The sequence below is a fragment of the Caenorhabditis remanei genome, chromosome II, assembly GCF_010183535.1.
Source record: "Caenorhabditis remanei strain PX506 chromosome II, whole genome shotgun sequence".
Taxonomy (NCBI): domain Eukaryota; kingdom Metazoa; phylum Nematoda; class Chromadorea; order Rhabditida; family Rhabditidae; genus Caenorhabditis; species Caenorhabditis remanei.
Genome location: NC_071329.1, coordinates 15019625 through 15032477, shown reverse-complemented (window position 1 = coordinate 15032477; position 12853 = coordinate 15019625). Strand labels below are relative to the sequence as shown.

The 12853-nt window shown below is 40.9% G+C and overlaps 1 protein-coding gene across 1 annotated transcript; it reads right to left on the bottom strand.

Moving 5' to 3' along the window:
• Positions 1–1775: 1775 nt before the first annotated feature.
• On the bottom strand, positions 1776–7674 carry GCK72_007053 (uncharacterized protein; the record flags this gene model as incomplete). The annotated part of the gene is made up of 22 exons (XM_053725957.1): positions 1776–1951; positions 2008–2124; positions 2178–2525; positions 2593–2739; positions 2880–2978; positions 3048–3110; positions 3178–3300; positions 3371–3472; positions 3654–3731; positions 4021–4107; positions 4564–4650; positions 4973–5032; positions 5431–5523; positions 5936–6043; positions 6093–6185; positions 6233–6292; positions 6342–6482; positions 6537–6626; positions 7011–7334; positions 7393–7470; positions 7533–7601; positions 7653–7674. 22 exons carry the CDS (start codon positions 7672–7674, stop codon positions 1776–1778), a joined length of 2565 nt encoding a protein of 854 aa, XP_053590151.1.
• Positions 7675–12853: the final 5179 nt, after the last annotated feature.

Genomic DNA, 12853 nt, shown 5'->3' with positions numbered 1-12853 from the left:
CAAGTCTATATTTGCGATGACCAGTTACACACACACCCATCTGCAGGTGTCTGTGTCGAAAGTGTCGGGAAGAAGCAGAGCTATATGATATAAGTGTCCATCAGGGAGAATTATAGAACACAGAGAAAAGTAAGAGATAACAGGGGAGCAGGAGGCGACGCAGATTTTTGCGAATCGCGTCGTCCTTGAAAGGTTTTCGCGAATGATAGAGTGTAGAGACTCAAAAATTATGACGTTTCCTTTGTGAAGCAGAGAGGGAATTGATAGAGTTGAAGAGAGTGCAGCTTATGAAGAAGACGTTTTTGGGGTGTCCTAGTCAGAATCTCAGATATTTCAATGCAATTTGTGATGTTTAAAACATTGGACAGAGATTTGCAAAGATAGGATATGCTGATGTGATATTGAGAATCCTGTCAAGGGAAGTCTTTGGTTTGGAGATGCGGCTTTCAAACGACCTATAAATTTGGTCTGGTACTTTCGACTACGGGGAGTCCATTTCTGCCGTCAAAACCCACTGTTCATATAGTTAGGCTTTTTCACATGGAATTCCAAATCGGTAAATAGTATACGCAAAGATGTTCTCATTTTCGTAACGTACCGGCACGGGTAAACCGCTGTGGAACACAAATGGAACCGCGCGGTTGCGATTTGGAATTCCATGCGAAAAAGCTTAACCATATGAAAAGTTTGAGAGCTCATAACTCGGCTTCCAGAGACATTTAGCCAGTTTTGACTGCAGAAATAGACTCCCCGTAGTAGAAAGTACCTATGACCAAATTTATAGATAGTTTGAACGCCGCGCCCCCAAAGACCTTCTTTGTGAAATTGCAATTTCTGTGATTAGATGATTGGGCAGAGCTTGATAGAGGTTCGTGGAACACGTTCCTCTTTCAGATCAATGTTAGGATATTTGTAATCCGGAAATTTGTTGAAATGTTGAAATTCTTCATAATCCAGATGTCTTCATAGTCTCAAAATAACAACCTGATATGGTAAATGCTATTCTGAATCCTGCTCTGGAAGGTTCCAGTAGATCCAAATTCCATTTTTCATGCTATCCCGAAAGTCCCCCGACCCCCGTACCATTCCTATGCATCCCTTCATCATTCCTTTCTGGCAACCATCCAAGTTTCGTGTGTCTCCGCTATTTCCCAATACTATTTCCTCTTTTCTTTCCCTTCCTCGCGCGCACTCTCTCCTTCTCACTCACTCGCTAGAAAACATATACACTCACACATGCAAGAGGGATACTGTGTAGAAAGATGGGGGTGGACGCAAGCAGGAGTGTCGCCTGTGTTCTTGTCGAGGGAGAGAAATCTGAAAAAGGGGCATGCAAACTCGCTTCATTGGACTGAACATATGTGATCTCAAAATGGTTGAAACGGTAGAGACCTCCGGTTGTGATGATTCTAAAATAGAAGTTCTGAAGCCCATTTTGAATTTTGAGGTCTCTGAAAATCTCAAAACAGTTCTTCTCCACAAAACATTTATTCGGACACTCAAAAATATTGAATAAAAGAATAACGCATATTATTCAGAAGGCCGAACGATACATGATGATTCTGAAATACCTGAAACCATCTGTGTGAGAAAACTCAAAACAGTTTTTGAAAAAAAAAAATTCATTCAAAAAAAATCAACAAAAAAAAACAACACACAACAAGAACCCGTAATACAATAACACTTGAAAAAAACCTAACAACTAAAAAACAAAGATATCGAACCCGTAATACAATGAAAATGAAATTAAACCCGTAAAACATATTTATAACCCGTTATACCAGCTCCTGCTTGATCCATACCAGTTCCTTCTTGCCCTTCTCTTTCTTCTCTCCACTTTTATACATTACCAATCCCTCCTCCGCCTGGCGATCTTGCTCGGCTCGCACTTGATCCCAGATTGCTCGCCACTTATCCTTCTCCTCCCTCCCGAGAACGGACCATGGGGCATCTGTAATGAAAAGTTAATTTAGCCACTATTTCACCTCTCTCTATATCAAAACTCACTGTTAGCCCCAACCGGGTGTTGGTTTTGGTAGAGGCTCTTGGGATTGGCCGCCCTCTTCACCACCTGCGGCACTGGTGACTCCTGATCCGCCGGCCGGAAGAAGTAGCAGGCGAGATCTGGAAACTGATCAATTTTATAAACGTTGCTATATTTATATTTGAAAACTCACCGAGCTCCTCTCCAATGGCCAGTCCTGGATGTTGCCACCCCTCAAACTTCTCCCTCCATACCGCCACAGCTTCCGGATGGGCCTCCACACGCCGCCGGGCCATTGGCGCGAGAACCACGCCGACTTCCTTGACGTCGTCCTCCTTGACGTCGTCCTCCTCTTTCTTAATCTGGAGAGGTGGCGGAGCAGAAGACGTGGATGGGTCCGATGTGGAGGGCATCGTTCTCGGGATGACTGGCGGAGACGGTGGTGGTGAGGTTTGCGCGGAGTGGGTGGCCTGAGTGGGTTTGGACTGGGTCTCCTGGTCGATTTTGGAGGGCAGGCGAACGGAGAGGGCGACTTGGAGCTCTGGAAAACAAATGTTGAGTAACGGCAGATTTTTTCAGTAAAAAATGAATAAAAACTGATAACAAACCTCCTTGAAGCATTTCGACTTGTCTGGTCAGGCGAGCGATTTCAGCATCTTTCAATTCCATTTCCTCCTTTTTGAAGCCATCCGCGACCTTCCTTATCTCCTCTTTCTCTTCAGTATGCTTGATTTTCCTCTCCAGCTCAGCCACTCCTAAAATTTTTTGCGGTTTGACTATCAGTGATGCTTGTTTTTAATCAACAAAACTTTTGCACTTAAAGGAAATACTCCACTCAAAAATCATAAACATTTTGTAATATTTGACTATTTCTATAATTTCGAATTAAACTGACTTTGCTCCCTCTGGCCCAATCTCTCTTGGAGATCTCGATTGATGGTTTCCAATTCCTTCACGGCATTCTGTTCGGGGGACGGCGTTTGTGATGGGAGCACTGAAATAAATCACTCGTAGTAACAAACCAGTATTGATTTCTTCTTTAATAAAAGTTTTGAAAACTTACTTGGTTGGTTTTGGGAGGCCTCTGGATCTTGTTGGTGATGTGGTTCGTGTGGATGCATGTAGACTGAAACTTGGTTTTTACGTTTATCTATGTCCATTATTTCTGACTCAAAAAAGTGAGAAAAACATACATGCTCCTTCTTCTACAATAATCTCTTGCTGTGGTTGTGGCTCCAGTGGTTGCTCCTGTGGTTGCTGTGGTTGTTGTTGCTGTTGGTGGTGATGGTTGAAGCCTTCTTGTGTTGGAAAATGATCTGAATTGGAGAATTTGAATGATTTCCGCTATATCGAAATATGTATTTCTGACTCGAAAAGAAAACATACATGGGGCTTCTTCTAGGATCACTTCCTCCTGATTTTGTGGTTGTAGATGTTGTTGTTGTGGTGGTTGCTGATGGGGGAAGAGATCTTGAGGTGGGAAGTGAACTGAAATGAAATATTTTGCAAGGTTTTGGGTTTGGATAAACATCTGAAATGCTATTTTTATTTTTAGGACCCTTCTAAATTTTATTATTTTCTAAACTCAATGTAGCTCCCTTATAAGAATAAAGTAAAAGTACTCAACGTTTTTGAAAGGTGAATTATAAAATCAAGATAGAAAACTTACTGGGTTGATTTTGTGGTGGTGGTTGTTGTGGTTGTTGTTCTTGGTGGTGGGGGAAGGCATCTTGAGGTTTGAAATGGACTGAAACAAATTATTTTGAAAGGTCTTTGCTTTGTATAACGATCTAAAATACCAGACTAATCACGGGCCGGACCTTGGAAAAAGTCTAGTTTTCAGCTAAAAATTCAGAATACAATAAAAAGCTATATGTATGCACTTTTACTCTGAAATTTCAGGAAATGTTGAAGAATTTTGTCAAAAATAGGTATCCATTTTTGTATCCGGGCTGACCGGATCTTGCGGGCCCAGAGAAAGTTCAGACCGGCTCGGTTTTACAAATTAATTCAGAGAATCAAGATAGAAAACATACGTGGCTCCTGCATTTTCTGCTGGTGTGGCTGTTGATGTTGCTGGAGTTGGACGTGGGGTGCAGGGGATTGTGGAGGGAAGTGGTGAGCTGTAATGAACGTTTATGATTGTTTTTGGATTGTCGAAAAATGGGAAAAAAAATTTCGAAACGGTGAAAAAAGGATTTTGTTAAAAAATAGGTATCCGTTTTTTAATCCAGGTTGACCAGGCCTTTTGGTCCGTTAGAAAGTTCAGCCCGGCTCGGTTTTAAAAATTGATCTGGAGAATCAAGATAGAAAAACATAACAAAAAACATGTTTCGAACCAAAGTTTAAAATTTTTTGAAATTTTAGGATTTTTTTTTGGAAAAAGTCTATCAATAAAAAGCTGCATATGCATTCTAACCATGTTTTCTCTGAAATTTCAGAAACAGTTGAAGAATTTTGTCAAAAATAGGTATCCATTTTTGTATCCGGGCTGACCTGACCTTGCGGGCCCACCCAGAGAAAGTTCAGACCGGCCCAGTTTGACAAGATGATTTCGAAAATCAAGATAGAAAACATACGTGGCTCCTGCATTTGCTGCTGGTGTGGCTGTTGATGTTGCTGGTGTTGGATGTGAGGTGCAGGGGATTGTGGAGGGAAGTGGTGAGCTGTAATGAACGTTTATGATTGTTTTTTTAATTGTCGAAAAATGGTTTCGAAACGGTGAAAAAAGGATTTTGTCAAAAAATAGGTATCCGTTTTTGAATTCAGGTTGACCAGGCCTTTCGGTCCGTTAGAAAGTTCAGACCGGCTCGTTTTTACAAATTGATTCATAGAATCAAGATAGAAATTTCAGAAAATGTTGAAGAACTTTGTCAAAAAATAGGTATATATTTTTGTATTCGGGCTGACTTGGCCTTGCGGGTCAGAGAAAGTTCAGACCGGCCCGGTTTGACAAGGTGATTTCGAAAATCAAGATAGAAAACATACGTGGCTGCTGATGTTGCTGGAGTTGGAGATGTGCTGGAGATGGTGGAGGGAAATGGTGAGCTGTAATGAATATTTATGAATGTTTTTCAATTGTCGAAAAATGGAAAAACCCTATCTGTATCTTTTTGATGTGCTCAGAAAACTTTTGATGATTCTTGAAGCCCCAGAAACATTATTTAATGGGCATTTTTGGGTTTCCTTTGGTTTCGAAACGGTGATAAAGCTTTGCGGTTTGGCTTTAACAGGATTAACTTTAAAATTTTGAATTATTTAAAAAAAAACTAGTTTTCAACTAAAAGCTGCATATGTTTGATAATTTCAGTACATTTGGAAGGATTTTGTCAAAAAATAGGTATCCGTTTTTGAATCCAGGTTGACCAGGCCTATCGGTCCGTTAGAAAGTTCAGCCCGGCTCGGTTTTACAAGTTGATTCTGAAAATTAAATTAGAAAAACATACCAGGCTCGTTTACTGCCTGAATTCGTTGATGTGGCTGTTGATGCTGCTGGAGTTGGATGTGGGGTGCAGGGGATTGTGGAGGGAAGTGGTGAGCTGTAATGAATATTTATGAATGTTTTCGTATTGTCGAAAAAGGGAAAATCCGTATCTGTATCTTTTTGACATGACGGGAAATTTCTTGATGGTTCTTGAAGTCCCGGAAACATTATTTAATGGGTACTTTTGGGTTACTTTTAATTTTGAAACGGTGATAAAGCTTTGCGGTTTGGCAGGATTGCGGAAATGGTATTAAGAGACAACGTCTCGCTCAGGTAAACGGACATTTTTCTTTCTAAAGATTGGATTAAAATCTTTCCCGAAATGAATCACCAGTCTTATTTTGAACATTTTATTGATTGACAACTAATTTCTAGCTCTCCTGCATTATGTAGAAAAAATCTTTTTTTTTTCAGTTTTTTCATGTTTTTTGGATCTTGGGTTAGTCGAAGTTTTATTGAAAACATACCTGGATTGTTTGGTGCCATGAAGTCATGTTCCCGTTGTTGTTGCTGTTGTTGTTGATGGTGGTGTTGGTGTTGGTAGAGTGCGGGAGATGGTGGTGGTGGGTAGTTGGCTGAAATAATTGGGTTTTTATAAAAGTTGGTGATTAAGGAGTAACAAACCCGGCATGTTGCCTCCCATTTGGTGTTGTTGCAGCTGGTGTTGATTTTGGTGTTGCTGTTGCATCTGCTGTGGGTGCTGGTGCTGCTGTCCAACTGAAATTGATTAATTTTAGCAAATAGTAATGAATTATTCCAATTACCTCCTGGCTCTCCAATCAGAGCACGATGGAGCAGTGGGGCTTGCATTTGGACCGGAGGGACTGAAAAACCAGGATTAGAGAATTTGCAGGTTAACCCTTCTAAAATTACCTTCTTGGCCTTGGAATCCCCGAGGATGGAGCATAAGGTGCATTGGGGCTCCTTGAAAGTGAGCCATTTGCTGGCGTTGGTTGAAGGCCATTACATGGTGACGGTGCTGGGCTTCCATGAGAGCCCGTTGCTGCTCAAAAGCTGAAACAGGTATTCAATAACCTGTCATAGACAAAACGAGATTAAATAACTCACCTGCCACTTCCTGTGGTGTTGGCTGTCGTCCTGGGTATGGGACAGCCCGATGTCTTTGGGCACCAGCCCGCTCTTCCCGCTCACCACGAGCTGAAAATTAGAAAATCTATGTGTTTTGTATACATAAATCGTAATTCGACTTAAAGGTAGATTTCGGGAATTTGAGAATATGTTACAAAATGTTAAGAAACCTGGAAACTCCTCAAGCCGCAAACTTTCAGCCTGGAAATGTTGGAAATCCCAAAGTGGTCACTTTCAATGACCTAGAATCACAAAACAAAAAGTTCAGCCAGCAGTGATCACTTTGGAATTTGAAATTCCGAAATTTCGCGGCTTGAGGAGTTTTTCAGGATTTTTGGGTAGTAGCATAGGAATGTCCAGTACATTCTCAATTTCTCGAAACAACCCATAAATAGGGCTTTGAAAATTTCGAAAGTCGTTTTTAGAATTATTACAAGCTTTTCAAAAACCTACCTTTTCCTCCTCGACGCCCTGCTCTTTGACGGTCGGCTCCTTGTCCATCGTTGGCCGGGCGATTGGCTCTGTTGGCCGGACGGCCACCTTCTTGACGGGCGGCTCCTCCTTCCTGTGGCGGTGGCATGGCGAATGGTGGATGAGGCATGCCGACTTGGGGAGCTGGTATGCCCTGGACTGGATGAGGAGCCGGCATACCATACCCAGCGTGGGCAGCTGGGACCCCATGTCCAGGGTGGACACCCGGAACGCCCTGTTCAGGGCGGAAACCTGGCATTCCTTCCCATGGGTGGGGAGCTGGCATCCCTTGAGGATGACGTGGAGCTGAAATATGAAGCATATGTATAGAAATCTCAGCCATCAGTTTCTGTTAGTAACTCACCTCCTGGAGTGGCTGGTGGAATTGCCACGACATCATCATTGTCATCATCAAGCACGATGACTTCGTGCTCTTGAGGAGCTGAAACAAAATATGAATAGCCTGATTTTGAAAATATCAGAGATAGGATATAGAAAGCATACCTCTTTGTGGAGCTCCTTGACGCTGGAACCAGTTTCCAGCAGCAAAACCTTGACCTTGAGGGCCTTGTCCTGAAAAATATATTATAATGAAAACTGGAATTCAAACGATGTGACTCTTACCTTGGTGGTTGAAGTTTTGCATTGTAGGCAAAGTATTGAAGTATGGATTGATCTGGGAAAAAACTATGTAGTTTTGAAGAAAAAAATAAGGCTCGTGACGATAACAAAGAGTTCACGAGAGAAATAAAAAAATGGTTCCTTGTTTACAGGGTTGGAAAATGTAAAGCAAGAACCAAATACTCACAATTGATGGTAATAATGAGAGCTATGGGAGCAGGGATTAGTCGAAGTGGAGCTGTTGACACGAGATTCAAAAATTGGAATGAAATTAAAAGGATTGTTTGAAGGGAGTGGAGGGGAAAAGTAGTATGTTAGCACAGGGATGCGAAGCTCAAGGTCACGTAAACGTGCACCGTCGCACAGCGGTTGGCATGGTGCCAAAAAGACCTGGCTGAGTGCCAAATGGAAGTTTAGCGCGTGTTTGTCGTATCTTTCAATGAAAAACACGACGCGCACGCAACGAAACTTTTCGTTGCGGACCTTACGCCTCGCATCCGTGTGTAGTAGTCCGAAATATGAAGTTCTATAATTCAAGGGTACTGATACACTTCTTGGAACAGAGGAGGTATCGTTAGTAAGCCAAAACATTTCCGACCAGTGAGTCATATGAGAAAACTAAAAAATAGAAAAAACGTGTGTACCTAGAAACCTATTTGAGTATGCAGAGCGTTTTGTAGTCTTATTCAGACTACAAGATGTCAGATATTCCAAAATCAGAAGAGACTACTCTGCATGAGGTTGCTCCCAGAAGAATTGTATTCTAGGGAGTCAGAAGAGTTTTCTACCTGATCTCACAATCAGCAAAACAAGTGAGAGCAAACCATTGCAAAATATCAAAATAATGTGAAAATAATGTATGGGATGAAAATTGGGGAAGAGAAGGTTGTGTTGTTGCGGTTACAAAATGATGACAAAGTGTCGAGTGAGAGGCAAAGAAGGGGGAGGGGCTAAAAATTTGATATGAGTAATCAGCTTGGGAGTACGTTTCGAAATAAAAAGCGGGGAATTATGGGGTGGACGGACAAACAGGGGTATAGACAGACATTTGAGTGGATAGAACGTTTTGAAAAGAAATTTGAAGGGAACCAAGTTTGAAAAATGTGCAAAAAGTGCAAATGACTGTGTCGACCACCCTGTCGGTCGCCCTTTATGTATACTACGCTTAATGATTTGAAAATTGAAAAGAGAACGTCCTGCAAGAGAAAAGTAGAAATATTTGAATATCGTCTGGGCGGGAAGTTCCATGGCGGTCAATGGGGGGGGGGGGTATGTTTTCATTTCCGAGGGTGAATAAGTCCCTCTGTGTCTTGCTGTGTTTGGCACGGCGGGAAGATAAAAGGGAGGCATGTAGTTAGAAAAAGTCTTGTTGATTTGAAATTTTTTGAGATGGTTGATTGAGAAACGGGGGGAGTAATGAAAGAGAGACTTTTGGAAGGTGGACAAACAGGTGCGCAGACAGAAATGGGATACATTTGAATAATTCAAAATGAACACTACATGGAAGAAATGGTTTGATGTTGTTGGTCAGTCTGCACGAGTCCGGTTACAAAGTTGAAAATCTTAATAGTTAGGACATAAGCGGTCTATCAAAATAAAATCTTTCGAAATATGTAGTGGGAAATAGCGGAGAAGTTGAAATGGTCGCCGTTTTTAGAAAGGTGTGTCTCACCTCATTGAGAGGTGGACAAAAAGATGCACAGACAGAAATATGATTGGAGTGTCGGTTTTGAGGATACATTTGAAGAACTCAGGATGAACATGGACTCGACGGTTCTAAGTTGTTGGTAAGTCTGACCGAGCCAGGTTACGAATTTGAAAAGCTTAAAACGGCTTTAATGATCGTCAGAATATTGGGAATGACGGAGAGGTTGAAAAGGTGGCCGCTTTAAAAAAAATGTTTAAGCAAAGTGTGGTAGAGGCTATCTCACCCTAAAATTTCGCTACAAGACCCAAGCATAAAATTCATGATCAATGACTACGCGCACATCTGTCCATCAAATTTTTTCTATTGACTCTGGGTTTGTTCAGATATGGTCTTTTTTTCCCATAGACGAAAAATGCGTTTTATGATATTGGAGGTGGATGACTCTCGTTAGTAACTGACCATTCTGACACAAACAACAACATGGAATGGGGAGGCGTTAACCATTGAACGTCTTCCTGTGAGGTCTATACGGAAGAGAGACGCAGATAGCAAAAGGCGGGCGGTTGTAAGTGGGTGCAAGTGGGGTACATGATTGTGTAGAAAATAGGGGAGAAGAGACATCAGAATAAAGTGAAATGAGCAAAGTGCGTTTAGGAAAAAAAGGTCGTTTGCGTATTGGTAACAACGAGCCAAGGGATGAATAGACATACGGGCAGATATCACGAGTAACAAAGAGAAACAGAAAGGATACAAATTGTGATGAAAAGTTTTCAAAGTCCTCGACAAGTGTAAAGTGACAACTTGCATGATGTTAATGAGCCCAATTAATGAGCAATAAAAATCAAACGACCCGCTATTAAAGTATGACCCTATGATTTATACCTATGAACTATGTGATGAATTCAAATTTTATGCAGAGTGACTACTAGTTTATTAGGTGGTCAGTACCGGTGTCTATATATATATAGAAAATGGTAATGGTTACGACTCTCACACGGTCCTATCATAACATAGAGTCTGTATTCCTGCGGTATTCCTGTACGCCAAATTGGTCTTCTACGTCACAGTTTTAGTAAATACTATTTACGTCGCCACTGAGAAAAGGAATAGATGCACCAATCAACATCTGTTGATGCGCATCATGAACGGTGGCGGGGTGTACACAGAGACGGTATTAGAAAGGAATGGGCGGGACTTGTGCAGTACCCAGTGGCGACGGATTAGCTAGATTCGTACAACTATTAGGCCACCTGGTCCAGCTAGTTGTTGATTGTTCGAAATAAAAAAGGGAGGATGTAATGCGTTATTGATGAAGGGATGAGAATGAATATCTATAGATTGTACTTTCAAACGAGACTATAGAAATGTTCCAGACATGTTGTATAGATACAAAAGAGTACAAACATGTGTTTGAGGCGACACAAGAACGCTTTCATACGGCGAAACATCAAAATTCATATTACTAGAATTAAAAAAAACAATACTTCACCTAATTTCGAAAACCAAAGAGAAGTCTTCAAACATACGAAAACTCCCAAAAAAATTCTTTTGATGGTCAGTTTATCAATGGAGCGCACTTACATTTTTTGGACCTCCCGGTTAACAATATACCAGTGATGAAATAAATAATGAACGATGACACAGAAGATATAAAAGAAAGGAGAAAAGGAAATAGACGAAAAGAGTGTAGTGTTCGCAATCAAAACAAAAACATATCATAAAATGGTTTATTTTTCTTTTGTTCTGTTTCGCTGTTAATCTGAACGTCACATGATCTAGAAATGACACACAATTTATTTATTTTATGTTGAAAACATGAACTATACCACACCTGTGATCTGTCCTCGGCTCCAAGGCACCACCCAGTCGTAAAACTGAATGGGGTGGGGGTCAGTGCCATATAATGAAAATAGAAAAAAGTTTGACCTGTTTATGAGAGAAAAGACATGAAAGTATATAAATTTAAAAAAGGAAAGTACATGACAAGGCCAGAAAAGTAGCGATGAGCAGGTGGTGAGTGGGGTCGAATTATAACGAGGCGATGAAAAAAGTTTATGAAAAAGTGCAAGTGACCCTAATAAAAATGACAGGTGGTGGTGGAAAATGAAAAACACCAAAAGGAAACATGTAGGGGTTTGGTCGTTGGGCCAAATAGTGACAAAGTGATGAAAAAAGTATATGAAAAAGGGTAACTGACCAGAAAGTGTAAATGTACATAGAAGGCAGTGTTGAGAACTGGGAAATGACTAGGGAAAACTGTTCGGTACTAATTTAGAAGGACAATTTCAGTAGCTAGGCGGGGATTAGATAATCCAGGATCCTAAATTCTATGTATACCCTTCACCTCTGACAATAAAGGCTATCAGATTCCAAATAATGTACACAATTCGTATCATACCACGAGGTACATTCGTGTTGATTCTGGAGCGATCGCTATTGAATGCGATATGAGATTCCCACGTTTTATCATGTACTCGTGGTCGATGCCCCTCGCTGCTTCCCCAACCACCGTGTTGGGAGGTGAGTTGGAAAACAAATAACATTTCCATTTTTCATGAATGTGAAAAATGTCTGTTGCTGGTGTGTACGGTAGTTCTGAAAATGCAGCGATTGGTCGAACTGCAAACTTGAATGCCATAGGCGGCAGGGAGGGTGACCGTCAGGAAAAAATGACATGGGGATGGAATTCTGATAATTGAAACTTGTGGAATGACCTCAAGGGAATGTTAAAGGTCTGTAATACAGATTGCAAGGTCAACTGATACAAATAGTACATACAAAAATAAAATTTGGGAATATGTTTTGAAAGTTTTGGTGTCCTGCTCACACGGTCTCGTGGAGGACGAGGCTTGACAAACAAGACAATTTTTCAACACCGTGTTTAACATAATATGAATGACTGAGAAACATGCATACGATTCCATTCAATTTTTTGACAATGTACTTGCACATATGCCAGACAACTCAAAACCAGTATGATTTTTTTGCCAATGTTTGCCTTTTTAACACTATATCCCGGCTTACAGTGAAAAACTACAGTGACAAGCCACACGGCACTCCGCTCAAATCCTTTGTCACTTTTTTCCGGCTCCTTGTTGTACTGCAGATAAATTCATCTTTTCACTGATAATCTTCTCAGAACATTTGAAAATAAAAGTTACTTTAATTCAAAACCCTTCATTCTACATTCTCCAACATTTTTATTCTAATAATTTGAATATGAATGACATGGATCAGATCAGAGATCATCAATTTCCCAACACCAGCATCAGTGGATCTTTCATCGCAAAAGGTCACTTGTGGTGTCGAGATTGAGTCATGGGGAGTGGTCTGTTCTGGCAGCGTGCCAGAAGGCCAGAGGAGGCGAAGAAAGAGAAACACACGAAATGTGTGAGGAGGTAACAGGACACCATTTAGTGTTTATGAGATGAAAAGAGTGAGAGGGCACGATTGGAATTGGGAAATAAATATCAAGGCACAATAAATACATTTTTTGAAATGCAGACATATGTATAGCGTATGCCTTTTGCTTGTCAGGAAACGTAAAAAGTATATG